Raw genomic sequence first — 25406 nt, 5'->3', positions numbered from 1 at the left:
AAGAGGAGCGGAACACAACCTGGCTGGACGCGCCGGCGATCTGGATGCTCTCGCCCTCGCTTTCGGAACTGATTAAAAGAAGACGAGTGAATTGAATGAATCACCACGGGTAGAGCTAGGCTCGAATAAATAGAGAAGATTATAAAACGAAGACGAATAAGGCTACAGGGCGAAGAAAACGAGTCCAGTGTCCAAACGAGTCAAGTCCGAGGAGAGAAAAACGAAGGGGGAGGAGACTTTAGTAGACGGAATCCTTGAGCTCGAGCTGTCCTCGGATGGCTCCGGCGACGAACTTGGAGGTGTGGGTGTCGGCGAAGAAACCAGGGGGGTTGGCCTCGATCTGGGCGAGAGAGAAACCGGATGCGGTATCGGCTGAGAAAGGAAGGAGAAGAGGGGAAGAAGTCAGCACTCGTCGAGGCTGAAGAAAGGACCATTGCGAATTGTAGCATCTAAGAAAGTGCGAGACTCACTTCCGTTAGCGAGGACTCCGGTGGTGAAAGGTCCCTGCATGCATCCGAAGGAGACTCGTCGCCCGAAGTCGTCGACGGGAGAGGTGATGGTGGGGTTCTTGAAAGCCAACCTGGGGGGTCCAGATCGTCCGTAAACGGCTTGGTGCTGTAGGAGGGTGAGAAGGAAGTGAGAAGAGGAGGGATGAAGGAGACGGCGTCAGAAAGAACGCTTTTCGACGAGATGTCCCAAAAAGTCGATCAAGAGGAGAAGGAAAGACTCACAATGTGGGTAGCAGTGACGGCAGGAGAGCTGTAGTTTCCCGAGATGTAGGCGGTGATGTTCTGTAGATAAGAAGAGCGGAAGGAGGGGAGGAGAAGAAGGACAAGGGAGAGAGAGGAGAGATCAAAACAAAGGTCAGCCCTCCTTCACTTTGACTTTCGTTGTACTCGAACGGCGTCTCACCCAGCAGATCAACTCCTCGGGGGCGTTAATTCCGAACTTGAAAGTTCCCCAAGCTCCAGGCTCTCCTGGAACCGAGACCTGGCTCCCGTTGACGCTGAGGGAAGAGGAGGGAGCGATGAAAAGTCAGATGTGCGATGCTTGAAGCGAGAATGAAAGACAGTGACGACTACTCACACCTGATCAGGAGTAGCGTAGGCAGCGTAGGTCGAGGTGAATCCGAAGACACCAGACTCAATGAGATCCTCGGTGTGGTCCCAGGTCTTCTTGTCGAGAGGGGCGGCGAGGGCGACGGCGGGAAGAGCGAGAAGGGCGAGGGAAGAGGAGAACTTCATTTTGGAGGTGAGGGTTGGGTAAAGGGAAGAGTGGGAAGTTGGTGGGAAGTTGGGAAGAGGAGGAGGAGATGGTGATGGTTGGTGAGGAGGGAAGGGAGCAGACCGAGTCGTCGTTTTTGTACCCTCCCTTCGCTACCCAAGTATAGAGAGCGGATGACGCCTCGGGAGTCCTTAAATCTTCGCCCAAACGGGAAGGTTGGCGTCCATTGTCCCATCGCCCATCGGTGTCTGGTCAGCAGCCAAGGTAGGAAGATGGAGGCAGAAATCGCGTCGGGAGGTTCAAAAGCGACGCCTGCTCCTCCGCCCCCTCGATTAAAGACATGTCGATCGGATGAAAACGAGCCAAGGTTTGTTCAACGATCTTCTTTTCGATGGCGAACGAACCTTCCTTGACTGCGAGAAGAGACAGAAAGGTGGTCATGCTGTGGGAAGGAGTGAGGCTTGACCGAGGTAGGAGAACTTGGCTGAGACGAGTCGTACCGAAGAGCCGACGTCCTCTCAAAGTCGAAGCGAGGACTCGAGGCAAACAGACGAGTGGTGCTGAGAGAAAAACTGCGGCTCAGAGATGTAGATGTGCGAGGAAGGAAACCAAAAATAATGAACATATCATCAACTCGCTCGAAGGAACCGGCAGCGAGGAACCTCCCTCGAGCTCGTCCTCCCGTCTCTCTTCTCCGACGGCTCCTTCAGGTCGGTCGGTTACCATCGAGGAACTGCCAAAGCCTAGAAGGCTCGCCGTTAGACCCTTTGGGCCAGATCCCGCTAGGATTGAGGGACTCGAGGTAGTGCTGGAAACCGAGGAAAGAGAAAGTCAGCTCGACGCGCGCGTCGGAGAGTCGAAAAGAAAGTTAAAACGAAGAGCGTACTTCAATGAACATGTGGCCAGTTCAGTCCTCTCGAACGAACACTTAGGGAGAGAGAGGGAATATCGAGTGTCAGCGTCAGAGAAGGAAGACGCGTCCTTGCAGGAGAGAGAGAGGAAGATGAGCCTCACAGTTTCCATAGAACCTGGTGTCGTTCTTGATCGAAGCTGGGACCTGCCAAGCGAGAGTACCAATCCGAGCGACGAAACTTGAAGGGAAGGAGAACGAGAGGTGCGTCAGAGCTCGAAACGGCTCGTCGCAAAGAGAAGAGAGGAATCGCGACGTGACTCACTCTCGTCCGTTCACGTAGTGCTCGATGTGTTTGACTGTTTGTACGAGTTAAAATATGAATGCTTTCGTTAGCGATAGAAGCGATGGATATGGGTGGGATAGGAGCGAGCACAGAAGAAAGACGAGATGCTGCGGGATGGAAGAGAAGAAGACGCGTCAAAATCGAATCCAAGAGATCGAAGACGAAACGACAGACCAGCAGACCCGAACGTGTAGATCTCAAGCTGACGAAGTAAAAAAGATAGTGAGCACATGTTTCTTGGATCGAAAGGGACTCGAGCAGGCGCACCTTCTGTAGGTATTTGTGAGCAACGTCCGAAAGCAGCGCGTCGAGCATCAACGAGACGACGATGCCTCCCTGGGAATGGCAAAGAACGACGACTCTCTTCTTCTGATCGCTGAGAAGAGCCTCCTTCGTGAGCCTGTAGAGAAGAGGGCCTCCATCTTGAGTCGTGTAGCCGAACTGGAGAGGAACGGAGGGGAAGAGCGTCAGTCCGCGGGCGCGCGATCGAAGAAAGACGAAATAAACGCACGTCTCGTTGAAGAATGCACTGAACGAGATCGAAGAGAATTCCTGCGATGTGATTTGAGCTCAGCATCTCTTGTAGAGATGAGGGAAGGAAGGAGCGAGGGACTCACCGTCCGTCTGAAGAATCGAGCGAGGGAAAAACGGGATTCAGCCTCGCTTCCTTCGTTTCGGAGGAGAGAGAAGGGGTTTATACTGACTTTGTTGTGAATTCCGGTGATGGGTCGCTTAAACCTGGGGAGATGTCGAAGAGAAAAAAACTCAGCAACAACCAGAGAGAAACCTGCAATCGTCTCTCGAACTCACATCTTACTCAAGAACTCGACGTTTCGTTCGAGTCCTCGTTTCCCAGTAGCGATCCCGTTGACGAACAACTGAAAAAGAAAGTAAACTTCATGGTAGCTTCAGCTTCTGAAGAAGTGGACTGTCGAGAAGAAACGAGAAAGCTGGACGAACCCACTCCTCGTCGGGTCGCTCCTCTTTCTCATCCCTTTCCTTCCCATACTCCACTCTCTTGATCGTCCCATACTGCAGATACCTCTTCTGAGCCCAGAAGAACCAGATCGAGATGGCGAGGGCTCCCACTCCCCACGCTCCAAAGACGAAGAGAAGGGTCGTGGTTCCGACGATGGAGAGGACGCTGGCGAGGAAGAGATAGGTTTGCTCGAATCCAGCCCACGCGACTCGAATGGACGATCCAAGCTTAGTCGAGATTCCATCGCTTGGTCGATCCTCTTCCTTCCAAGGATATTGAAGGGGAAGGAAGAGGAAGGGGAAGAGGAGGAGCTTGGAGCAGACGAGCTTGAGCTCCCATCGAAGGAGGGTGAGAGGATGCGCTCGGAACGAAGGGAACGGGAGGTTCTCTTCGGCCTTCTTCTGAAGCCTATCGGTGCATCGATCAGGGCCTTTGGAGGTGGACATCTTTGAAAGGGAAGGAGAAGGTGGCGGTTTGGAGGAGAAGAGGGAAAAGGGGTCAAGCAAAACGATCATGCGATTGTGACCAGGCTTGCGGCCACGAGAGACAGCGATAAATTTGCGAGATCGTAAACCCTATGAATGTAGCGACTTCCAAAGACGAAGGAGGCGAAAGAGAGAGCGTAAAAGCTGAACTCCAAGACTCGTATTCGACGCCTGTGAGAAGGAGGGGAAAGAGACGCGTGAGAGTCTCGTTCCAATCTAGAGTCTTTGGTTTCTTGCACTCACCTTCCCTTCGAACTCTCCTCTAAACTCCTCCCGCCAGAGAACATCTCGACCAGCAAGAGGATTCCCACTATATCTAGCACGTTGTGATCCCCTCCGAACGGCTCCATCCAGTTGACTTGAAGATTCCTGACCCAGACGACGAGAACTGGCGCGTTGAGAGGGAGCAGCCAGAGGAGGAGGAAGAGGACGGAGGAGTAGAGGTTCGTTCGGGAGGGTATAGTGGATGCGCTTCGGGTTGAGGATAGGGTAGAGAGGGAGTGGATGAGGTAGGAGACGAGGAAGGCGAGTTGGTAGGGGATGAAAGTCGCGACGAGGCCGAGGAGGATGAAGATGGGGAGGAGGTTTCGAGGTCGGAAGGAAGGGCGAGGATCAGTTGGGCTGGTAGAAAGAGGGGGACAATGTTAATTAGCCGGGACCAACTTCGGAGACTGAGAGAGATGAACTCACGAGTGAAGCTTGAGGATCGTTCCTTTTCGATCCACGACGGAGAGAATCCACCCTCCGACGGCGAGAGCTCCTCGCTGGACTCCCAGAAGGAGGCTCGCTAAGCCAGTGATGACAACCGCAGAGATTGCCGGAAGGGGTAAGAAGAAGAGGTGGTGATTCCCTAGGAGGAGTCCAGCGAACCAAGCCGACGTCGTTGGTGAGGAGCAGGCGAGAGCTCGGACGAGAATCGATTGAACCGCCGACAGAGCGATGAGACCTGCTGGAAGGACGATATGAAAGGTCCAAATCGTCTCCGAGAAGGTATCCTGGAAGGCTGGGAACGAACCTGAAAGAGATAAGAGGGAAAAAGTCCGTCAGTCACGTCTCGACGACGAGAAGAAAGCTCACTCACCGCTCTTCCTGAAGCTCCCAACCTGCCTGGCCAACACCAACGCCACCACTCCTACTCCCCATGCTACAGCCGTCATGCGGTACCTCAGCACCAGTTTCGACGCACTCGCAACGAGATCCAGCCTGATCGTTGCCTCGCTCCTCTCTCCTCCTTCTTCGCAGCGAGAAGACGGATCCGACCACAGCTCGAGGACGAATCCTTCGTCTGGACGAAGAGGAAGGAAAGGAGCCGAAGCGGAGTGGGATTGAAGTTGGTGGGTCGAAGGGTTGGGGAAGTAGGCTCGTTCGTGAGTTGTTGGTGTGACGGTGAGCGGGGAGGTGAGGGTTTGGTGGGAGAGGAGAGGGAGGAAGAGTGGTGGAACTGAAGAAGCGAGGAGACGAAGTCAGCTCGAGTCAAGATGACGGTACAGATCAACACTCACCTGAGCAAGAAGATGAAGAGTGGTCCACCGAGATCTGGTAGACGAGGAGGGAGTGCGAGAGAGCGTTCGGAAGGTGGATTCGGGAGAGGAGAGTCGACGCGTCGGAGAGGGAGGGAAGTTTCACGCGTCCGAAGACGAGACCTGTGGAGAATGAAACTGATATTCAGCAATCGGTTTTTCCTGTCGAAAATTGAAACGAGCTCACTCCAGAGTCCCTGCGTCTGAACGAGCATCTCCCTCGACCCGACAACCTCTCCGACTCCCCATCCTTCCCCTTCAACAACTACTACCACCCAACCTCCAGCTCCTAGACCCTCAACCTCAAAGAAGGTCATCCCCTCCCTCTCTTCAACACCTTCGTTTGGCCTGAATGGCGTTCCCTCGAGAGGGGAAGGAGGGAGGAGCTCGAGACGCGTCGGATCAAGTCGAAGGCAGGAGAGTAACGTTTCCGCCGAGGCCGAAGGAGGTTGGCATTGATAGACGCGGGCAGTGGAAGCTGAATGTCGACCGACCGATTCGACGAGGAAGTTGGATAGGAGTCGAAGGGAAGAGGAGGGAGGAAGAGGGAAGAGGTAGTGGTGCTGAGTCGAGGATGGGTTGATAAAGCGAGCCGTTTTGTCGAGGATCGTGTGCTCCGTACTTGCTAGATCGATCGAGATGGCGTCCTGAGTCGACTCTCCCGGACTCCTATCGACTCCCACTCTTCCAGCTCCCAAGATCCAATCCCTCGACGCGTCCATCCTCTCCTCTTGCCCTCCTCCTCTCCTCCCAACTCCTCCTAGTTCCAGCAACAACCTCGCGACTCTCCATCGCACCTGATGACACCATACCATCGCCTCGTGGTCCACTCCCGTCCACGTCCCAACCATCCCACTCGTAAACATCCCTAATCCATGGCTGCTCGGCACGTCCGCCCAACTCAACGCGCATGAGTCCGAGGGGAGAGTTGGGTCTGGAGATCCTCCGCAAATCGAGACGAGGACGGTGTTGGAGACTGGATGAAGAGGGTCGAGGAGGTTGGATGGAGACCAGTACGACGCGATGTCAGAGTAGACTTTGTCGATGAGGTGGTCGGACGTGACGGGAGGAAGACGGTGAGGAGTCGAGAGGGTGATGAGGGTGTGGATTTGGGAGGGGTCTTGAAGGAAAGTGAGGGAGTGACGAGCGACGATTCCGCCCATGGAGTGACCTAGTAGGATGACGTTTGTTGGCCTGGAGTCTACGGGGAGATGGGAGTAGAGGGAGAGGATGAACTCGACGCAGTGAGTGGTGAAGAGAGATTGGGAGAGGAGGGTAGGTCCGTGAAAGGCCGAGAAATCTTCGTTGAAGTCGACTGCAGGCAAGGTAGGCAGTAAAAAGTGTCAGAAGCGGCTCAAGAAGTGTCTGAACATGTAGAACTTGACGTGGGCCGACCTGTAAAGACGTCTAGAGGACGAATCTCTCTCGAGTGCATCTCCTCGTCTCGGACGAAGGGTTCTCGCCAGTACTGCCTCGCTGCCGATGAAGCTATCGAGCGAGCCTGCATCATCGACCCAGCGTTTCCAGGTATGTAGAGCACCGGGATGCCGTCGGGCTGGAGAAGGGAGAGGGAGCAAGGGGACGAAAGGAAGGAGTTGATCAGCAAACGAAGGAAAGCGTCGAGCTCACCTTCTCCTCCTTCCCTCCTTGAACTCACCGTCTGATCTCCATCCCAACCGACTTCTCGATACAGAAACAGCTTGTACTTGCTAGCCAGGGGTGTCCTCGTGGAGTTCAAGCCTTCCATGTGAATGTAGGAGGGACTCATCCACGACATTCGACACGTCCATCGTCCGAGCTGAAGGGAGTGAAGTTGAAGAGAGTGTGAGAGGAGGAGGACGCAGAGCGCTAGAGGGAGCAGAGGGAGGACATGGAGAGGAGGAAGTCGAGGGGGCATTCAGAGGCTCAAAAGCGGGAAATAAGTTTTTGGAGTCTAAAAGCTCATGGGCGATGAGAGGAAGAGGGAGAGGAAGGAAGGAAACTCGAAGTGAGCTCGAACCGTCACCTTCTCCTCCTTCTCCTCCTTCCTCCTCCTCAGCATGGATCTTCCCTCTCCCCCACGAGCTCGCAGGTCTTCTGGACCAGAAATTCTCCTGAAAGTTCCTAGCCAAGATAATCTTGATCGCCTCTCGTACCTGGTGAGTCCTTTCCCGTCGATGATCTGCCTCTCTTCTTGCTCTCTCAACAGTCTGAAGCACTGATCAGTCCCAGTGATGTCTTCCCTTCTCATGACTTCTTCGTCTTTTGGGTGAGATCGTTAGAACTCGAGCTGGGAACGAGGGCGAAGGGAGGATGTTGGTTCGACGCGTCGAGGGAGGTTCGGTTTCGATGGTTTCGCTTGTCGTTCGAGGGATGCGATGGTGTTTTTGCAGGATTTAATACGACTGCCTCCTCCTTCGTTCATCTCTGGTATCCCAACTGTCGTCCTACCAGACGCGAAAGCCCATTCTCTCGCCTCGACTCGCGTCCAATCCTCCTCGCTCGTCTTCGCCTTCCCTTCTCTACCACGTCGCCTCCTCGAAAACCACTTTAGACTCCATCTTGACCTCTTTTGGACTTTAGCGACTTGATCCTTCGAAGAAAACCCGCAAAACATCCTCGATGATGCCTCTGAGTGCTGCGTCTTGCCCCACCGAACGACCTTCGCTCGAGCCCTCCTCCTTCTCCTTCCACCCACCACCCTTCCCCCCCCCCCCTAAACTTTCTACTACAAACACAACATGGACGAGGAATACGACGTAAGTATCTAATCTATTTCATCCTCTGCGAGAAGGGCGAAGGAAGGAAAGGAAGGAGAAGGAGAACAACGAACGTGGAGATCAACCGACCTCGCTGTCCCTCCTCCTCCCCTCTTCCTCACCATCTTCCTGCGTCTCTTCCTACTCTCGAACCTCATCACCGACGTCATCTCACCCGCTCTTGACCTTGCTTTTGTTCTACAGGTGATCGTTCTCGGAACTGGTCTCACAGAGTGCATCCTTTCCGGGCTGCTCTCGGTCGCTGGAAAGAAGGTCCTGCATCTGGATCGACAGCAGTACTACGGAGGAGAGAGTGCTAGTCTGAACTTGACTCAGGTGAGTTGACGCCGGTCTGATTGTTCATCTGTTAAGAGAAGGAAGGGAGGGCAGGGAAGGGGCGGGAGGAGGAGGAAGGAGAGATGGAAGGAGGGAGGAGGTGGAGGGAGAGGAGAGGAACGAGCGAGCAAGATGCGCTGCAGAGAGAGGGATCGGGTTGTTTTGGAAGGAGATGATAACGTACAGAAGATGGTTGCGTATACGGCAGAGATGCTGTAGACAGAGGAGCTCAGTTCTGTTGGAGGAGCTGCATCGAGGCAACGAGCTCGAAGCGACCGAGCTAACCTCTTCCTTCTCTCCCTCCTTCGTTCGTAGACCTACGCTCACTTCCGACCCGGAACAACTCAACCTGCCGAGTACGGAAAGGATCGAGATTGTAAGTCTCGACTCTCTTGCTCTCTGACCTCCTCTGCTCGAGGCTCGAGAGCTCGTCGACAGGCCCTGACGCTCCCCCCCTCCTCTCCTTCCCTCTCGTTTCCTAGGGGCCGTCGACCTCATCCCCAAATTCATCATCGCCTCCGGAGAGCTCACCAAGATCCTCATCCACACCGACGTTCTTCGATACCTCGAGTTCAAGCAGATCGCCGGATCGTTCGTCTACAGGGATGGTCGAATCTCAAAGGTTCCTTCGACCGAGATGGAGGCTGTCAGGAGTAGTTTGATGGGGTTGTTTGAGAAGAGGAGGGCGAAGAAGTTCTTCGAGTTCGTGCAGGGGTGGAAGGATGATGATCCCGTTACGCATCAAGGTGAGTTTGAGAGATGAGGTTCTGGTGGGAGGAGAGAGAGGGAAGGGCAAGGGAAGGAGGGAAGGAGACGGTTGAAGCTGACGTTCGTTTGTGATTGCTTTTCGTCGCGAAGGCCTCAACCTCGATACCGACTCGATGAAGAAGGTTTACGAGAAGTTCGGACTCGAGGCTGGAACTCAGGATTTCGTTGGACACGCTATGGCTCTCTACCTCGACGACGAGTGAGTCCCTCCTTCAATCTCACCTCTTCCTCTCGCTTCCCTTTCTCACCCACCTCCTTCTTCTACTCTCCTCTTCCAGCTACATCACCAAACCCGCCCGACCCACCTACGACCGAATCATCCTCTACACCTCCTCCATGGCCCGTTACGGGAAATCCCCTTACATCTACCCTCTCTACGGTCTCGGAGAGCTCCCTCAGGCCTTCGCTCGGCTCTCAGCCATCCACGGAGGAACGTACATGCTCGACAAGCCCGTCGACGAGATCGTCACCGATCCCGAGACTGGCAAGTTCGTAGGGGTGAGGAGTGGAGAGGAGACCGTCAAGGCTCCGATGGTGATTGGAAGTCCGGATTACTTTGGAGCTGGGAAGGAGATGGACGGAGGAGGGAAGATGAGGGTCATCGAGGAAGGGAAGGTGATCAGGGCGATCTGTTTGTTGAAGAACAACATCCCTGGGACGGACGAGAGCGATTCGGTGCAGATTATCATCCCCCAGAACCAGGTCAACAGGCGGAACGGTTAGTTTTCGCTTCCCTTGACTTCGGTTCGACGCGTCTGTTCGACTCTCGGGCTCACTTCCCTCTCTCTCTCTCTCTCTTGTCTCCCTCGCTTAGACATCTACATCGCCTCCGTCTCCTCCTCCCACAACGTCTGCGCCAAGGGCTACACCGTCGCCATCGTTTCCACCATCATCGAGACCTCGACTCCGGAACGAGAGATCCTCCCTGGAATCCAGCTTCTCGGTCAGATCATCGAGAAGTGAGTTTTTCCCGTCCCTTTCCCCCATTTTCCTCTACTTTGTCGCCTTCAACCCTCGTCGCTCGAGTTTCATTCACCCCTCCAACGAGCATCGAAGAACTCCCGAACGCTGACCCTTTTCTCCTTCCTTCCTTCCTTTCTCCTTCCCTCCCTCTCGCCCAGGTTCGTCTCCATCACCCCACTCTACACGCCCACCGCTTCCGGGAAGGAGGACAACATCTTCATCACCAAATCCTACGACGCTACGTCTCATTTCGAGACGGTCGTTGACGACGTGCGTGCCAATCTCCTCTCTTCCCTCCCGTACCCTCCCAACTCTCTCGCTGACCTCCCTCTGCTTGTTGGCTCCTTCTAGGTCAAGGACTGCTGGGAGAGGATCATGGGGGAGAAGCTCATCTTGACGGAGAAGCCCAAGATCTCTGCGGACGAGGAGGATTAAGACTAGATTCCGGGACGCGTCGAGTGTGGTGGTTGGTTGGTTGGTTGGTTTCGGGTTTTCTTTTCCTCCCCTCGCACTTTTATCCTCATCTTGGTTCCCTTTCCCTTTCTTTTCTGGTTTTGACTCACACTACATACGTTACAGAGTACTTGACGCGAACGGACTATTTTTACAAGACGTTTTGCTCTCTTGACGAGGACAAGAGACTCGAGGAGAAGAGTTCGAAAGGGGAAGACTGAGTGAGATGCTTCGGAGAGTGACCGGTCCTCCGTTGAGTACTAGATCGAGCACTGTCCGCCGTCGCTCAGGCCTTGAAAAGAGGAGGATTTGAAACGTGGGCTTGTTCTGTTCGACGCGTCGCGTCGGAGAGCTCACGTCTCCCCGTCGGCGCGTCGGTTGGTTGGTTCTCTTTCCTTTCTTCCGTTTGAAGCTTCGCTTCCTCAGCTCATCTGAGGGAGTAGATCCTTGAGAATCAGCTCGCTCGTCTCAGCTAAGAATATCTCCCCTTGTATCCCAAAAAGAGAAACAGCAATCCGACTCGTCTCTCTTCCTCACGTCTTCTCGTTCGACTCCCTCCCCAACCTCTTGTCTCCGTCTCAAAACGCCCCCCAAAACCAGATCGAGCTCACCAACAGCAAAGTCAGCTTCTGAACTCACTACTACAAGATCGGGAATCTCGAATGCAAGCCAGAAAGAGGTGTAAAGAAAAGAAAAAAACGAGTTCAATCCAAGAACGACTCTAAGCTGCACGCTCGTTCCTCGTTCCCAAACCTCGACCCTCTCCTCCTCCTCCTCCCCTTCATCCTCATTCCCCCCTCCTTGGTGCTCTTCCCCCTTCCTCTTCCCAGGCTGGAAGTTCTTACAGATCTCGTATAGCAGTCGGAGGAGAAGAAGAAAAAAGATGAACTCTCAAGGTGAGTCGACGGATGCGGTCTTGTCTCAGTGTCGAGCTCGAGCTTCAGCTCGAGTTCTCCTTGTTCTGACCCTTTCCTTCGTGCTCGTCTTGTTGTTCTCCCTCCCTCGTCTTCCACTCCCTCTTCCTCTCTCTGCAGCTCCCCTCTTGATGTCCGCCGAGCAAGCCTGGCCTGCTCGACCTTCGAACCGAGGTCTTCCTTCTCCTGCTCTCAACAACCCTCCTTCTTCTTCCAGCAGCAGCGCGTTGGTCGCCTCCAACCCTTCCTCGCCAACTCCCTCCTCCTCGCCCAACTTTGCTCAAGGATCGTTCCCTTCGTCTTCTTCGTCAGCGTACGAACCGTCAGAAGGAGGAGGAGGGAGGAGGAGGAGGACGAAGTCTGGCGAGGAAGGAGGAGACACGTCGTTGAACGAGAAGAAGGTCGTCTACGGTGGAACTCCTCTTTCGACAGACAAAGTCGCTCGGATAGCTCAAGCTTTTGGAGTCAACGTCTCCTTACCTCCCTCGTCCTCCTCGTCGTCTTCGTCGCCTCCATATCGAATCCAACGGCTTCAACGTCCAGCGCGTTCGCTCAGCTCATCAGCTCCTCCTCCTCCTCCTTCCTCGAACGGCGCCCTCCCTCCTTCTTCCAACACGCGTTCTCGCCCACCTTCCTCCTCCTCTTCAACCTCCTCGAAACACTTCCTCTCGGTCCTCCCTCCTCTCTCTCTCGCTCCTAAAAGCTCGTCTCCCTCCGGCCAGTTCCGACGAGGCGAGCTCCTCCCTCTTCACCCAACCCTCCCAGCTCAGATCCAGGCGATCGCAAACGAGTACGGTCTGCCTTCCACCGTTGGGATCGTGTTGTTTTTGGTTTACGAACGATCAGAAACGGGAGCGGGAGAGAGGGGAGAACCGGGACCGAGGATAGGGAAGGAGACGTGGAGAATGCTTTGGCAGGAGGTCTTCAGCTCGGAGGGAGCTGGAGGAGACGAACGTGCAGTCGCTTCGTTCTACGAGCCTGCTCCTTCGCCTCAACCTTTGGAGAAGAAGATGGACGCAGCAGTAGCAGCAGCTTCAACAAGAGGAGGAGGAGGAAGAGCTCTTCGAATAGCAACAACAACGACCGAGACCTCAGGAGGGATTCCCAGCTCGTCCTCAACCACCTCCTCCTCCCCTCCTCCTCCCATCTCAGCCTCCGCGTCCATCTCCACCTTCTCTTCCTCAACCACCCACTTCTCCTTCAACCGACCCAACACACCCATCGCTTCCACTTCCCTCCTCACCCGAGATCCAGCAACCCTCTCGCCTTCCTTCCTTCGATCCAACCATCCACGTCGGTCACCGAACCTCACTCCAACCAAACGACATCGAAGAACGCTCACAGCTTCGACGAACCCTTCTTCGACTTCCTCCCTTCCGACTCCTCTATCCGCTTCAACAACAACAACAACAACGAGCTCGTCTGCCACGTCGCACTACCTCTCCCCTGCTACCGCGCTTCTGCAAGGAGGAGGAGGGTTCGCTCCTCCGCCGTTGAGGATCGTAGGGACCGTCGAGTTCGATGTGGATACGTCGAGGGGAGGAGAGTGGTACGGGACTTGGTTGAAGGGTGGACGGAGAGGGGTCGAGAGGGTCGGGTTGGTTGAACCGACGCGGGAGGTCGAGGAGGTCGAGGCGGTTGTGGAGGAGGAGAAGGGAGCGTCCAGTCAGAGTGATTACGACGACGACGAGGAAGAGATCAGTGATGGCGGGAGCGGGTACGTTCCTCTTTCGGACGACGAGGACGACGAGGAGCGGGAGGAGACGTTGACGAGGGAGACGTCGGAGGAACCGAGGTTGGACGAGAGGGAGGAGGAGGTCTCGTCGTCCCGCCAGGATCAGGATCAGGAGGATCCTCTAGGGGACGTTTTCCCTTCGGACGAGCAGGAATGGAACGATCTTCGAGCTTCGAGGGAGGAGGAGGACGACGAGCAGCAGCAGCAGCAGCAGGGTTTGGGGATCAGGTCGTCAAGAGGAGGGAGAGACAGTCTTCTCCTCACCGGAGGAGAGCTTTCGAGAGGTCTCGACAGGAGCGAGTTCGAGGACGAGGAGGAGGAGGTTGATCTCGACAGGAAGGAGATCGAGGATCTTCTGGCTCGACATCCTCCCGCTCCTGGATTCGGGGGCGAAAGCTCTCCAACCTCACCCAAGGACCTCTCCTCGTCGACTCCCTCCACTCGTCGAAACACCACCACCACCACCACCACCACCTCTCGACCTTCCCGTCTCACCCTCGCTTCGCCCATCTCGCTCGAAACCAACCCCAACCACTTCCTCCCCGTCCTCACCACCTCCCCGACCGCTTCCGAAGCCAACTCGCACTCCCACTCCAGCTTCCAACGCGCTCTCGGAAGCGGTCCCCTCGACGACAACAACGGCAACCTTCCTTCGCCGACGTCCGAGTTCTCGGGAGGGTTGGCGTACCTGAGGGATGGGAGCATGGACGAGTCGTCCGAGAGGTCGGAGAGGGATTCGATCGAGGGAGGGATGAGTGCGGCGATGGAGGGTGCGTTTGGGATTGGGGAACATGGGGAGATGCAAATGCTGAAGGACGAGGAGGAGGAGGAGGGGAACAGGGGGAGTGCGTTCTTGATGCACGAGAGCTTGAACGATTTGGAGAAGGGTGAGTCGAGTCGTTCTTTCTTCTTTCGTTCTTCGTCTTTCGTTTCTTCTTTCGAAGCCTTTCGCTTTCTCTGCACGTTTTGCTGACTCTTCCCTCGTTGTTCTAATCCGTTCGTGCCGCAGCCCTCCGTTCCCTCTCCCCTCGAGACCTCCGGATCCCGAATCGAGATCGCCCGTACGACGCGTCGCCCAACTACTCGGACGTTTCCTTCAACTCGGTCGCTATCCTTCCTCCTCCGTCGAATCTTCGACGACCTCAGACGCCTCCCAACACGAAGGTCTTTGGTGGTGGGAACGAGCAGAAGGAGAGTCCGTCGGCGGTTCCTGGTCCTCTGTTCAGAGGGAGTCTCAACAAGGCCGAGAGGGACGCGGCGGGGTTGTCGATCGCTAGTAGCTTTATGAGCGTTAGGTCAGTTTCAAGCTTCTTCTTCTGCTCTCCTTGCGTTTCGAAGAATCTTGGTTTCGCTGACGCTTCAAACTTTCTTCGAAACGCTCAGGGACTCTGACCTTCGACCTCGAGCGTACGCCGACGTCCCGACGACTCCTCACTCTGGGAAATCCACCTTCGCCGACATGATGTCCTCGACTCAAGACGTCCCTCCCGTTCCTTCCTACCCAGCCGTCCCTCTCACTCTCGGATCACCGCTCCTCAACCACGTTCAACTCCCTCTCCGCAACCCTTCGCCGCCGAGCGAATCTCCTCCGACGTCGACGTTCGTTCCTTCGTCCCCTCCAGCCAAGATCTCGGAGGAGTCGATGCAGAGGATGCAGTACGAGCAGCTCAGGATTCGTCGGACGGCCGCTGAGGAGGAGGAGGAGGAGGAGGAGAAGGGTCAGAAGGAGGAGCTTTGGCAGCCGCACAAGTTGGAACGAGCGGCGGAGAGGTCGTCGCCTACTTCGGAGGACTTTACGGTGGGAAGCAGCGATGCGACGCCTCTTAGGGCGAGGAGTAACTCGATCACTCGAGCGTTGAAGAACATCAAGTGGGGACGAGCAGCGACTCCAGTCGCGCAGGAGAACAACAGCAGCAACAACAACAACCTCGCCGTCGCGTCCTCCTCGTCGTCGAACAACAACAACAACCAACCCGGAGCTTCCCCTCCTCTCCCTCCCATCCCTCTCGAACGCAAAATCAGCTTCGACGGTCGACTTCACCCTTCCTTCTCCGCCTCCGCTTCTGCTTCCTCAAGCACGAACGGTCGACCTCCCACTCCCTCCCCAACCACCCCTTCCTTCCCTTCCCCTCCACCCACCTCCTCCCCTCGAAGCACCTCCAACTCCAACTCGACCTTCCCTCAACCCAACCAGTTCGGGAAATACTCTCTCCAAGCAAACGCTGCTCCCTCCTCAGCCACGGATCCCCCTTCGACCACCTCATCGCTCCCGTCGCCAAAGAGCAAATCCCGAAGTCGATTCAAAACACCCTTTTCGAACCCGTTCGGAAAGAAAAAACCTAGCAACGCCAACGCTCAAGCCGCTCCGGAAGTCGCCGCCGCCTCCTCCCCTGAACCAGCAGTTTCGCACCCTACCTTCTTCCCCTCTTCCTCTCCCAACCAAGTTCGTCGAGACGAATCCCCTCCTCCTCCTCCTCAACGCACGAGCAACGGCAACAGTTTCGGCAGGAACAGCCTCCCTCACTCGGTTTCCAACCTTTCCAACTCCAACCATCATCAGTACTCCCCTCCTTCGTCGCCCGTCCCCTTCAACGGGGCTGCTCCTTCGCCCAAGAAGGAACTGAGGAGGAAACCTGTTCCTACGGTGGGAGCGGGAGGAGTTCCGACGAGGGGGGAGAGGACGTCTTCGCAGTACTCGACGCATTCGAGAGGGTCGTCTATTGGAGGAGGAGGGGAGAGTCAGATGGTGCCGGCGTTGCCTGAGGGACCGCTGCCGTTGCCGTTGAGGTCGACGAGCTTGAAGGCTGGTGGGAATGGGTTGGGAGGAGGAGGAGGGGTACCGGCGGTTCCGACGACGACGACGATGGCGGGGGTGGGGAGGTATGATCTGGAGGATGAGGATGGGTTGGCTTGATCGTGTTCGCGTTTGCTTTGCTTTTTCGTTTTCTCTCTCTCTCGCTTTGTTTTTCCTTTCCTCCTCCTCTTCTTCTTTGCCCTCTTTCGTCTATCTGCATTTGCTTGCTTTCCTTCATCCGGTCTCGTTCGTCTATCTTCGTTTTCGTGCTCTCTTTGCCTTTCGTTCTTCCTTTCCTTTTCTTCACCCTTTCGAAACGATACCCCTCTCTCTCTTTCATCTGGACTGAACGATACGATTCTACGAACGAAGAACCGAAGTTGCATAGGGGCGTCGTTGAAAGAGGTCGTGAAGTATCGAAAGAGGAGGTAACGAAAACGAAGAGGGAGCGGGAGCGGGAGCGACAGAGGGAGGAAAGAAGCGTCTAGTTGAGCAGGGACTACAACGACGAAAGAGAGAGAAAGAAGTCAGCTTGCATTTCGTCCATCTCTTAGATACGTCCCAGAAAAAGCAAGAAACTCACGGAAAGACTCGTCTTCCTCGCCTTCGCAGCGGCTCCTCCGAAATTCAACTTGATCTTCGGTCCTCCTCCCGTCGAGACCGTCGGTGGTGGTGCGTTCGTCGTTGACGAGGAAGCCGCTACCGCTCCTTCGACGATCCTTCCAATACCGGTGGTGGTAGCTCCGTGAGAGGCTTTGGGGTCCTTCTTGGCTCGACCGGAGGAGATGGGTTTCGAAGAGGACGAGGAGGGAGCGGAGGGTTTGGGTTTGGGTGCGAGGGGAGGAGCAGCGAGTTGGACGGCTCGGACGACAGAGAGTTTACGACCTGGATGAACGATGGAAACAGAGGATGGGTCAGCGATAGGTGATTACGGAGGGAGAGAAGCTTGGTGGAAAAGGGAGAGAACGAACGAAGGTCGACGGAGCACTGGTCGTCCGAGTCGGAATCGAGATCGGAATCGGCGAGGACGTCCTTCGTTGACGATGCACGGGCGAAGGCAACTGGTGAAGGGAAGTCAGAACGGATGATCAGCTTTCCAGACTGTCAGAGAGGAGACGAGACGAGTTCTCGAGTAGTGAACGACGCGACTCACGTCGAACGAGGTCCTTCTCCCTCGGCGGTCGAGCAGGCCTGGGATTCCATTTGGGCACTGGAAAACGACAAGAGATATACAGTTTCAGGCAACGTTCGACTTCGTACCACTCCTGACCGTAAAACTCACAGGAAAACACCTCCTCTTCCAGCTCTTCCTCCGACGAAGACTCGTCGAGCTCATCGACCTCCTCCTCCCCAGCACTCATCCCGTAGCTCCCGTTCTCCTCCCTCCTATCCACATCCATCATTGTCATCATCTCTTGCTTCTGCTGCTGTCCTCCTCCTGTCGCCGCTCCTCTCATCAACACCGACGGCGCCTGCCCGACACTCGATCCTTCGTCCTCGCTCCCGAAATCCATCAGCTCCCTTCTCGCCGAACTCGACACCGCCGAAGGAGAGGGTTGGTAGCCGAGGATCCCGATGGGAGCTCCGACGTCGAAGTTGACTCCTACGTCCGGTCGATTCGAGTAGTCGTTGTGGTAATGGTTCGAGGAGGAATGTTGGCGGGAGGAAGAGGGAGAGGGTCCGGCGAGAGCTTCGAGCTCGTCTTCGAGTTCGTCGATTTCGCCGTGGAGATGAGAGGGTCGGTTGCTGAAAGCTGGAAGGGAAGAGTTGGAACCTGCTGGAGAGGCGATGGAGGAGTTGGCGTAAGGTGATCCGACGCGGTTGGAAGGAGGGAGGTTGGATTGGTGAGCTGCGAGGGATTTTCGCTTACGACCTTGTTGTTTGTCTTTCTCTGAGACGGAAGAGAATGAAAGGTCAGCTCTTGCGACGAGTACCTTCGAGTAGGACGGAAACAGAAGGACGAAGCAGGACTCACTTCCAGGCTCTCTCTCCCCTGACGCCACCTGCCTCTTGATCTCGTCTCCCTCCTTCTTGAGCGTATCCAGATGATTCAGCCTATCCGCCTTCATCTCCTCTCCAAACTTGATCTCCTCCTCCTCGTCGATATTCTCGGTTCCGGTTTGAACGACTCCGAGTTGGAGAAGCGGGACCTTCCCTGGGTTGGCTCGAGAAAAGTCGTCGTGGAAAGGGTTGGGTACGGTGGAGGAAGGTTGTTCGTAGTAGTTCCAGACGAGGAAGAGGAAGGCTTGGGCTCGTTGAGAGGAAGGGATGCCTTGGGTGGGGAGGAAGAGGTCCAGAGGTTCGACTCCGTTGAGGAAATGCTTTTGAGAGAGGTGCTGAAGGAGGAAGACGTGAAGAGGAGACGATCAGGATAAACTTCGAGGGAGACAATCGACCCTGAAAAGCTCACTGATGAAGAGTTGACGAAGGTGAAGATGAGGTTGACGATACTCGTTGGAGGTCGAGCACCTTCGGCCTGAAAGGAGAGACGCGTCGAGGAAACGAAAGCGAGAAGTCAGCGACAGAGTCCGATCCCAAAGCCGAGTTCGAAGGGAAGGAGCAACTTACGATCTTCTTCTCGACTTCCATGATACTGAAAGGAACGTGAAGTCGTTCGCTGTCGAGCAGAACTCCTTTGAGAGCGGCCTTCATTCGAGGAGCGTCCTGGAGATGCTTCTTGGATGCCTCGGACTTCTGTAGAGAGGGGATGGCGTGGTAGGTTCGAAGGATGGTTCGCATTTCCTGTAAAGGAGGAGCGCAAGGAAAGAACGGAATCCTGATCAGCAACAGGTAAAGGGAGAAGGACGAAAGAGAAGGAAGAACGAAGCTCGAGCTCACAGGGTAGACTGGCGAAGGGAGGCAGAAGACGAAGGAGGTCAGCAAACAGACTCGTTCTTTCTCCTCCGATGGCGTACACAGCCAAACTCACAAGCAAGAGTAGTGTTGACTCGTCCAACGTTGACGAGTAGCGACATCTGAGAGGAAGAGAAACGGAAAGGAAGGAGAGAAGTGAGCTCGCATCTTCCCTTCCCTTCGACATCTTCAAACGACTCACCATAGCCATAGCTCTTGAGAAGATCGGATCTGCATAGATCTTCTCCCTCATGCTCTTGGTTCCCTTCGAACTACAAGCCAAGCTGGTGGTGTAGAGCTCAGCGAAGGACATCCTCTCTCCCTTCGGCGCTCCAGCTGGACCCTTCTCGAGTTCGGGAGGAGGAGTGAAGACCTTTTGAGTGTTGGTGAAGATGGCGTCGAGCAGGTCGTACTGAATCCCAGCTCTGAGAAGAGGAGTTCCGTCTGGAGGTTTGAGAACAAAGTTGGGTTTGGGAATCGTGAAGGAGATCGGGCTGGAGGGAGGGGAGGAGAAGAGAAGGAGAGGGGAGGGAGGAGGATGAGCTCAGTCTGAGGTCGAAGAAGCGAGCTAGAGAGCTACAGGAACGGGGGTATAGACTCACTCTCTATCTCCTCTTCCTCCTTCACCACCAAGAGAAGACGGTCCTGCGATTCCTACGGGAGGAGGAGGAGGAGGAAGTCCTGGTGCGAGGGAGGAGGAAGCAACCCAGGTCGGTGGTGCTCCCGCTGCTCCTCCTGGTGCTGGGGCGATCCCGAGGGACGGATGAGGAGGAAGGAAGGAAGCTGATGCTGGATGAGGTGGTAGAGACATCTTCTGCAGATTGGCTCAGAAGGCAGGGTGGTTGTTGAGGGAGGAAGGTCGACGACGGTGAGCTCGACGGCGCCTTCTCCCTCTCTCCTCCCTCCCTCCTGCCTCCGTCGTTTTTGTGACTTTCCTCTTGAGTCTCTGACCCAGTTCTGACCCCGTTTCCTTCTCGTATTTCTTTCAGCGTACCTTCTGTTGTCATAATCATGCTTTAGAGCAAATTGAAAGACCGAGAAGGAGAGATATCGGTTTCGACGCGACGCATCCAAGGCAAGGTTCTCTCGAGTGGGGCGGGGACGAGAGCAAGGCAGAAACCAACGAAAACTTCAAGCTAAGATTTTCGCAAGCATGTATCCCAAAGCTACGAAGGCTGCCCGCCCCCAAGTCCGATTTGAGCTGCTCCCTCCTTCACCAACTCGGTTTGAAGCAAGAGCTCTTGTGTCGTTTCCAGTCTTGTTTTTGATGATCTGGAAGAGAAGAGAGAGAAGACAAAGCGATGATCAGGAAGGATTGACTCGGAAGTGACGAGAAAAGCGAACCTTTCGAGCAGTAGCGAACAGAAAAGCACTGTGTGGAGACGCGTCGCCAGCCGAAAGATTGGGATCAGCAAGAGGCTTGAGGCGCTGGGAAAGAGAGTACGAAGACGGGGAAAACACTCACTCGAGAACAGGCCATCATCTCCACTCCATCCTCGAGCTCGACACAAGAAGATGGCGTCGACGATCGCACCCTCAGCTCGCAACTCGTCCATCCCGAAGGGGCGTCTCCAGGCTCAGCCAGCAACCCCCTTCGAACGAAGTCTGGCTCGTGTCTACCCGCAACTAACAGGGCAACTCTAGAGGCCCAGGAAGCTGCCAGCTCGGGGTATTCGCTGCATCGGGAAACGATGGAGAGGAGTGCGTTTTTGGAAGGAGGAGGGAGGGAAGGGAAGGTCGTGGTTGCTGGGATGTGATGAGCGACGATCAGGGCGAGGGAAGCCGAGCAAGAAACCTGCTCCCAGATGAATTCTCGATCTGGGGTGGACTCCTGCATTCCAGAAGTGAAGGTCAAAGCGCGAGAAGAAAGAGAAGAGGAAAGAAGAGACGTTCAGTGTCGGGTTTGATCCTTGGGGACGCGACGAGGGTCGAGAGACGTACCAAGAGGCCGCAGAGATTCCTTGACAGATCCTCTAACACTACTACAACAGCCAAGTAGAGCTTGCAGCCGAGTTCTGGATGCTCTCGAACGAACCGGACCAACGACGGTGGTTGAGTTTGGATCATGCATCCGAGAATGTTGAGGGACGAGACCATGCTGATTATGTCCTCCCTGGCGATCATGGTGCGAGCGAAAGATGGAAGGTAGATAGCAAAAAACTCCTCCTGCGAGATGAAAAGTTGGGGCAAGAAGGCGTTGAAAGACGGCAAGGTCAGCTCGACCCGGACCAACGCACCATCTTCGCAAGGACGAAATCCGGTTCCCTGGCAGAGCTTACCACGAATTCGTGCCACTTCTGAGTTGATAAAGCAGCTTGTGTACGCTTTTAAGCCAAAAACATATCGTATTAGAGCAGTGGACAAAGAGGAGCTCGAAAGGAGGGAAGGGCAGGAGATGTACTTTTACGAGGAAGACAGCTTGTTCAGACGCATCCAGTCCAACAAATGAAGCTGGCTTGCCGCCCAGACCGGGAGCAAGTCCTAAGAGTTTCCCGAAGCCTAAGGGGTCGATGGGGTCCTGGTCGCCAAAGGCCATATCAAGAAGAAGCGAGGGAGAGGTCGACGTTGAGCTCAACTTCGAAACTCCTTCCTCTTCTCCTTCAGACCGCTTCCTTCTCCCACAAACACGTGTTTTTCTTCTTCAACTCCTCAGCTCTACGATCTTCGGGATCTTTTCACTCGTCTCACCAACATGCCGAACGAGTCGAATCTGGACGAAGGGAATGATCGAAACGACAAGAAGCTGGTGAGCTTCGACCATCCTCCTCCCCTCCCTTCCCTCCTCTCTGCCCCCACCTCCGTTTCTTGCTAGCAACTCGACCCCTCTCGACATCTTGGGAATGAAGCTAACTACCATTCTTCTTTCTGATCTCCTTCTCCACAGGTTGCCCTCGTCGCTCAGGAAATTCAGGTCGAATCACACCTCCCTCCTCCCCCTCCCCTCGACCCTTCCTCTTCTTCGTCCTCTTCTTCCTCCCTCCCTTCCATCTCCCGTGATCCATCTCAACCTACGGTCACATTATCGTCAGCATCAGGAGACCCCGTCGCAGCTCAAATCGCACAACTCTTTTCGCTCGTCGGTCATCTCTCGTCAGAGAACGAAGCTCTCAAAGCTCAAGTCGCTCTTCACTCGTCTTCCATCGCTCTTCTCTCGTACGAGAACGAGGAACTCAGGAAGAGAGACGAGGAGAAGGAGAAGACGATGAAGGAAATGACGAAGGCTTTTGGGGGTCACTGGGTTTGGGAAGCTGGGAGAGGGGAAGAGAAAGGACGTTGGCTTTGGTCGGGAGTGAGTCTTCCTTCTTCCTCTTCTTTTCACCCTTCGACCCCCTACCTGACTCCTCAAACTTACTCTCATCTCTATAGGAGAAGTACCGACGAGCGACTCTCCAAGCCACCGAGTCCAGACCACCTCCTTCCCTCGACTCGCTCCCCATCGAACTCTTCAACTCCATCGCCTCTCTCGTCGGTCGGCCAGAGCATCTGGCGCTCTGTCAAGTCTCTTTCAATTTCCTGGAGAAGGCATCGTTGCTCATCTATGGTGGCAGTATCGTCCTCAGATCAAAGGGAGCCGCTTCTTTCGTTTCGTCGAGGGTACGTCTTCCTCCATCTCTTCGTTCCCCTCATTCGTCTTCGCTCCTGGCTAACTAAGAGCTGCTCTCTCTTTCGCCAGAATCATACACCCCTCCCTCCCCTTAACCGAATCTCCCCTCTCCTGCTCCCATCGACCCTCATCCTGCGCCAATCCTAATTCGAGGCCTCCCACCTCGCTTGCTCTCTGTCCTCCTCTTCCCTCCCCTTCCATCCCCATCAACACGCTCATGATTGCCCTACCATCTTTCTCCTCGTTTCTACGATGGGTCCCGATCCTCCAGCTCCTCAATCCGTCGCTCCTCTGCCTCGACGGTCCCGGAGCTCTGGATCCCAATCAGCTTCCCACGACCTTCCCCTCACTGAGGAGGACCTCTTCTTCCTTCGCTCTTGGACTCGACTTTGTTCCTTTTTTGGCTTCGGAGGAGGATCTGTCCCAGTCCTTCGAGGTACTTTAGCTTTCTCCCCCACTTCAATTCGCGGTCTTCGTCCCAGCAAGCCGACGGACGCCAGGATCAACCTCGTCTCTCAGTCCCTGGACGGGAAGGAAGCTTCCGAGGAGATCCCGGCCGGGACGGATCTCGATTCCTTCCTACGTCAACCTCTTCCCGAGGACGCCACGAGGAAGCGGGTTTGCCTGCAGGCTGGGTGGCAGAAGGAGTGAGACGGCCGACGCGACTTTTGCTTTCTTTACATGATAACGACGACGAGCCCTTTCTTTGTATTCTTTCGCCTAGTCCCTTTTAGCTTGCTTCATGTACTTCTTGAAATCGCACTACAATCGATACACCTCTTTTTCCTCTCGTCTACTGCGAACCTAGTCGATCGAGGCTTCACGACGCGTCGAAACCTTTCCGAAAGATGCATACGGCGGCCTCATTTCCACCGGACTCACCAACAGTACTATCAGCTGCCCTCCCCTCATACGAGCAGATCCAGTTCCGATCAAATCTTTCTTTCCTTCTCTCTCCCTTTCGAATGTCTGTTCGGCTAGTCGGTTCGAATCGAGGCGAGTTGAACGACATGGAGAAATCAAAGCAGAAAAGAAAGAAGACGAAGACGTAGTAACTCGATCGTGAGTATCATAAGTAGGAAAAAGGCCGGGACCGAGGGAGCTGGTAGAAGAAGGACCTAAGAAGAGGGAAAGCGAGGAGGAAAGATGTGGGGAGACGCGACGAAAGAGCAGATAGGCAGGCAGACATGACGAGGAAAGAAAAATGGTCAAGTGGGATAGATCGAACTAAAAGAAGTGTAGGTACGAGTCTGTCTGCTGATCAAAGAAGTTGAAGCTAATAAAGGGGGAGAGGGAGAAGGCGAAAAGGAGACGATCGACGCGTCGACTCTCGAGGTTACGTCCCAGGCTGTCGAGGGAGAAAGAAAGAGAACCAAGATCAGCAACGTAAAAACGAGAGGACAGAGAGAGGGCAATTCACTCACTCGGCTACTCGATAACAACCTTGAATTTCGACCTCCTACTCGCAGGCTCGCACAAAGCGACACCCCTCTCGACCTCCTTCTTCTCCTCCTCCGTTCCAACGATGAGCACAAACGACCCCGTTTGCATGCCCTCCATGTGTATGTTATGCGGAAGCGCTGCAGACCCCAAGGTTCGAACGAGCTTAGAAAGAGACAGAATAGAAGCCCGCAGTGACCCCAGATGAAGTCGAACGACGCGTCCTGGCGAATCGTCCAGCGACGGAGGCACAAGACCAACGAGATAAAGTTGTCCGTTCATCTGGGTCCAAGGTAAGACACCCCTCAAATCCACGACGGTGATTCGACTCCAGTGAGAGAGAGGTTGATAGCACCCGAGGGGTTGCCAGGGGGATTGCTTGAAGGCACGATTGAGGACGGTGAGGTTGAAGCGGGAAGGGTTGAGCCAGCAGAAGAGGATCCGATCGTAGAAGGCGGAGAGAATGTGAAGCAAATGGTAGGGTAGGGTGATATCGAGGACCTGGAGAGGGATGAGGGAGATGTCGCTGTCGATGCGAGAGGAGGAAAGAGTGAAGGCGTTGGGGATGTAGGAACCCTCTGATTGGGTGAAATCGAGAGTGAGGGTTTGGACTCGGGAGAGGGAGAGGAGAGGATCGATTCTGGATGTGGTTCCGTCCTGGAGAAGGGAAGGGGAGAAAGAGTCAGCGGCGGGGAAGAAGGGAGGCCAGCGAGGACGTGAGCTCACCTTGTTTCCCTCTCTCTCGCAGAACAACAGCTTCAACCCCTCAAGCGACGTGATCGCCACCTCTCCGCCGTAAAGAAGAGGTGCGGTAGCCTCTAGGAAGTCGAACGAAACTCCTCCGAGAGCGGCGAGGGTCGAGGGATCCGCTTGCTCGAAGATGAGGGAGAGCGCGTCCCACGACAAGCGAGGAAGAGGCTGAGAAGCGAGGAAGCAGTCGGCGTGAAGTCAGTTTTTCTGGCTTGGTACTGGGAGAGAGGGAGATACTGACCTTTGGCATAACGTAGGAGCTGGAAGGTTGGAGGAACGAAGTAGAGCTGGATGGCTGGAAGTAGGAGGAGGGGAGGGAAAGAGGGAGGAGGTCAGCTCGAGCGATGGGAGGAAGCAGGCAGAGAAAATCAGACGAATAAGCTTACAGAGCTATGGGATCAAACCTTACGAAGAAGGGTCGAGAACGGTTCGAGGGATGAGGTGGTCGCGAAACTGAGAGGGGAGGGAAAGAAGAAGGAGAAGATGGTGAGCTCGACGAGATGAAGGAACCCTGAACCGAATCCCCCTTCTCGGGCTCTGCAATCCCTTCACAGCTGCTCCCAACTTCCTGCAAACTTCTTCGTCAGCCTATATTGACTCACAAGACGAACAGGAAAAGTTAAAGCCTGGAGGGGATGGCGGTGAAGGCGGAAG

General features: G+C 55.1%; 8 protein-coding genes across 8 annotated transcripts; 3 read left to right on the top strand and 5 right to left on the bottom strand.

Annotated features, from left to right (window-relative positions):
* Positions 1-238: 238 nt before the first annotated feature.
* On the bottom strand, positions 239-1244 carry BDY24DRAFT_411613 (CHRD domain-containing protein; the record flags this gene model as incomplete). The annotated part of the gene is made up of 5 exons (XM_076642952.1): positions 239-372; positions 471-615; positions 732-791; positions 913-1006; positions 1087-1244. The coding sequence occupies 5 exons, from the start codon at positions 1242-1244 to the stop codon at positions 239-241; spliced, it is 591 nt and encodes a 196-aa protein (XP_076500813.1).
* Positions 1245-3753: 2509 nt separating this feature from the next.
* Positions 3754-7348, bottom strand: BST1 (Bst1p). The gene is made up of 8 exons (XM_076645279.1): positions 7062-7348; positions 6800-6959; positions 5592-6719; positions 5387-5527; positions 4966-5325; positions 4575-4899; positions 4128-4505; positions 3754-4055 (listed from the first exon to the last, which is right to left on the bottom strand). The coding sequence occupies exons 1-8, from the start codon at positions 7299-7301 to the stop codon at positions 3911-3913; spliced, it is 2877 nt and encodes a 958-aa protein (XP_076500812.1). The 5' UTR covers positions 7302-7348; the 3' UTR covers positions 3754-3910.
* A 735-nt stretch (positions 7349-8083) lies between these two features.
* Positions 8084-10833, top strand: GDI1 (Gdi1p). The gene is made up of 9 exons (XM_076638564.1): positions 8084-8142; positions 8347-8478; positions 8794-8854; positions 8961-9224; positions 9337-9445; positions 9525-9964; positions 10061-10205; positions 10368-10479; positions 10561-10833. Exons 1-9 carry the CDS (start codon positions 8125-8127, stop codon positions 10642-10644), a joined length of 1365 nt encoding a protein of 454 aa, XP_076500811.1. The 5' UTR covers positions 8084-8124; the 3' UTR covers positions 10645-10833.
* A 586-nt stretch (positions 10834-11419) lies between these two features.
* BDY24DRAFT_437969 (uncharacterized protein) lies at positions 11420-16477 on the top strand. Its single transcript, XM_076644317.1, has 4 exons — positions 11420-11558; positions 11697-14198; positions 14321-14606; positions 14695-16477. The coding sequence occupies exons 1-4, from the start codon at positions 11546-11548 to the stop codon at positions 16223-16225; spliced, it is 4332 nt and encodes a 1443-aa protein (XP_076500810.1). The 5' UTR covers positions 11420-11545; the 3' UTR covers positions 16226-16477.
* Positions 16478-16491: 14 nt separating this feature from the next.
* BDY24DRAFT_375594 (uncharacterized protein) lies at positions 16492-19833 on the bottom strand. Its single transcript, XM_076638563.1, has 12 exons — positions 19561-19833; positions 19161-19452; positions 19035-19080; positions 18944-18951; positions 18674-18847; positions 18516-18581; positions 18081-18441; positions 17388-17996; positions 17259-17315; positions 17077-17166; positions 16689-16990; positions 16492-16604 (listed from the first exon to the last, which is right to left on the bottom strand). The coding sequence occupies exons 1-12, from the start codon at positions 19767-19769 to the stop codon at positions 16590-16592; spliced, it is 2229 nt and encodes a 742-aa protein (XP_076500809.1). The 5' UTR covers positions 19770-19833; the 3' UTR covers positions 16492-16589.
* Positions 19834-20098: 265 nt separating this feature from the next.
* Positions 20099-21523, bottom strand: BDY24DRAFT_375592 (zinc finger MYND domain-containing protein). Its single transcript, XM_076638562.1, has 6 exons — positions 21360-21523; positions 21238-21282; positions 20900-21124; positions 20424-20789; positions 20303-20330; positions 20099-20230 (listed from the first exon to the last, which is right to left on the bottom strand). The coding sequence occupies exons 1-6, from the start codon at positions 21492-21494 to the stop codon at positions 20172-20174; spliced, it is 858 nt and encodes a 285-aa protein (XP_076500808.1). The 5' UTR covers positions 21495-21523; the 3' UTR covers positions 20099-20171.
* Positions 21524-21570: 47 nt separating this feature from the next.
* On the top strand, positions 21571-22976 carry BDY24DRAFT_98228 (uncharacterized protein). Its single transcript, XM_076645278.1, has 4 exons — positions 21571-21704; positions 21843-22247; positions 22325-22552; positions 22632-22976. Exons 1-4 carry the CDS (start codon positions 21651-21653, stop codon positions 22707-22709), a joined length of 765 nt encoding a protein of 254 aa, XP_076500807.1. The 5' UTR covers positions 21571-21650; the 3' UTR covers positions 22710-22976.
* A 573-nt stretch (positions 22977-23549) lies between these two features.
* On the bottom strand, positions 23550-25333 carry BDY24DRAFT_95970 (uncharacterized protein). Its single transcript, XM_076645272.1, has 5 exons — positions 25139-25333; positions 24994-25047; positions 24729-24920; positions 23987-24659; positions 23550-23910 (listed from the first exon to the last, which is right to left on the bottom strand). The coding sequence occupies exons 2-4, from the start codon at positions 25000-25002 to the stop codon at positions 23991-23993; spliced, it is 870 nt and encodes a 289-aa protein (XP_076500806.1). The 5' UTR covers positions 25003-25047; positions 25139-25333; the 3' UTR covers positions 23550-23910; positions 23987-23990.
* Positions 25334-25406: the final 73 nt, after the last annotated feature.

This window comes from Mrakia frigida (genome assembly GCF_051309035.1).
Source record: "Mrakia frigida strain ATCC 22029 unplaced genomic scaffold BDY24scaffold_2, whole genome shotgun sequence".
Classification (NCBI taxonomy): domain Eukaryota; kingdom Fungi; phylum Basidiomycota; class Tremellomycetes; order Cystofilobasidiales; family Mrakiaceae; genus Mrakia; species Mrakia frigida.
Note: the sequence above shows the minus strand (reverse complement) of the source record. Positions and strands in the feature narration are given on the sequence as shown.

Excerpts from the sequence above, each read along its gene's own strand:
- BST1 (XM_076645279.1), bottom strand. The coding sequence starts at position 7,301 with ATGCCCCCTCGACTTCCTCCTCTCCATGTCCTCCCTCTGCTCCCTCTA. Across the intron at positions 6,960-7,061 it reads GTTGGGATGGAGATCAGACG|CCCGACGGCATCCCGGTGCT; the intron begins GTGAGTTCAAGG and ends TCCCTTCTCCAG. Across the intron at positions 4,056-4,127 it reads GAGGAGAGTTCGAAGGGAAG|GCGTCGAATACGAGTCTTGG; the intron begins GTGAGTGCAAGA and ends TCCTTCTCACAG.
- GDI1 (XM_076638564.1), top strand. Across the intron at positions 8,479-8,793 it reads CTAGTCTGAACTTGACTCAG|ACCTACGCTCACTTCCGACC; the intron begins GTGAGTTGACGC and ends CTTCGTTCGTAG. Across the intron at positions 10,480-10,560 it reads TCGAGACGGTCGTTGACGAC|GTCAAGGACTGCTGGGAGAG; the intron begins GTGCGTGCCAAT and ends GGCTCCTTCTAG.
- BDY24DRAFT_437969 (XM_076644317.1), top strand. Across the intron at positions 14,199-14,320 it reads CTTGAACGATTTGGAGAAGG|CCCTCCGTTCCCTCTCCCCT; the intron begins GTGAGTCGAGTC and ends TTCGTGCCGCAG. Across the intron at positions 14,607-14,694 it reads AGTAGCTTTATGAGCGTTAG|GGACTCTGACCTTCGACCTC; the intron begins GTCAGTTTCAAG and ends CGAAACGCTCAG.
- BDY24DRAFT_375594 (XM_076638563.1), bottom strand. The coding sequence starts at position 19,769 with ATGTCTCTACCACCTCATCCAGCATCAGCTTCCTTCCTTCCTCCTCAT. Across the intron at positions 17,316-17,387 it reads GGAAGAGGAGGTGTTTTCCT|TGCCCAAATGGAATCCCAGG; the intron begins GTGAGTTTTACG and ends GTCGTTTTCCAG. Across the intron at positions 16,991-17,076 it reads CCAGTGCTCCGTCGACCTTC|GTCGTAAACTCTCTGTCGTC; the intron begins GTTCGTTCTCTC and ends TCGTTCATCCAG.
- BDY24DRAFT_375592 (XM_076638562.1), bottom strand. The coding sequence starts at position 21,494 with ATGGCCTTTGGCGACCAGGACCCCATCGACCCCTTAGGCTTCGGGAAA. Across the intron at positions 21,283-21,359 it reads AAGCTGTCTTCCTCGTAAAA|CGTACACAAGCTGCTTTATC; the intron begins GTACATCTCCTG and ends TTGGCTTAAAAG. Across the intron at positions 21,125-21,237 it reads AGAAGTGGCACGAATTCGTG|GAGGAGTTTTTTGCTATCTA; the intron begins GTAAGCTCTGCC and ends TTCATCTCGCAG.
- BDY24DRAFT_98228 (XM_076645278.1), top strand. The coding sequence starts at position 21,651 with ATGCCGAACGAGTCGAATCTGGACGAAGGGAATGATCGAAACGACAAG. Across the intron at positions 21,705-21,842 it reads ATCGAAACGACAAGAAGCTG|GTTGCCCTCGTCGCTCAGGA; the intron begins GTGAGCTTCGAC and ends CCTTCTCCACAG. Across the intron at positions 22,553-22,631 it reads CTTCTTTCGTTTCGTCGAGG|AATCATACACCCCTCCCTCC; the intron begins GTACGTCTTCCT and ends CTCTTTCGCCAG.
- BDY24DRAFT_95970 (XM_076645272.1), bottom strand. Across the intron at positions 24,660-24,728 it reads GCGAGAGAGAGGGAAACAAG|GACGGAACCACATCCAGAAT; the intron begins GTGAGCTCACGT and ends TCCCTTCTCCAG.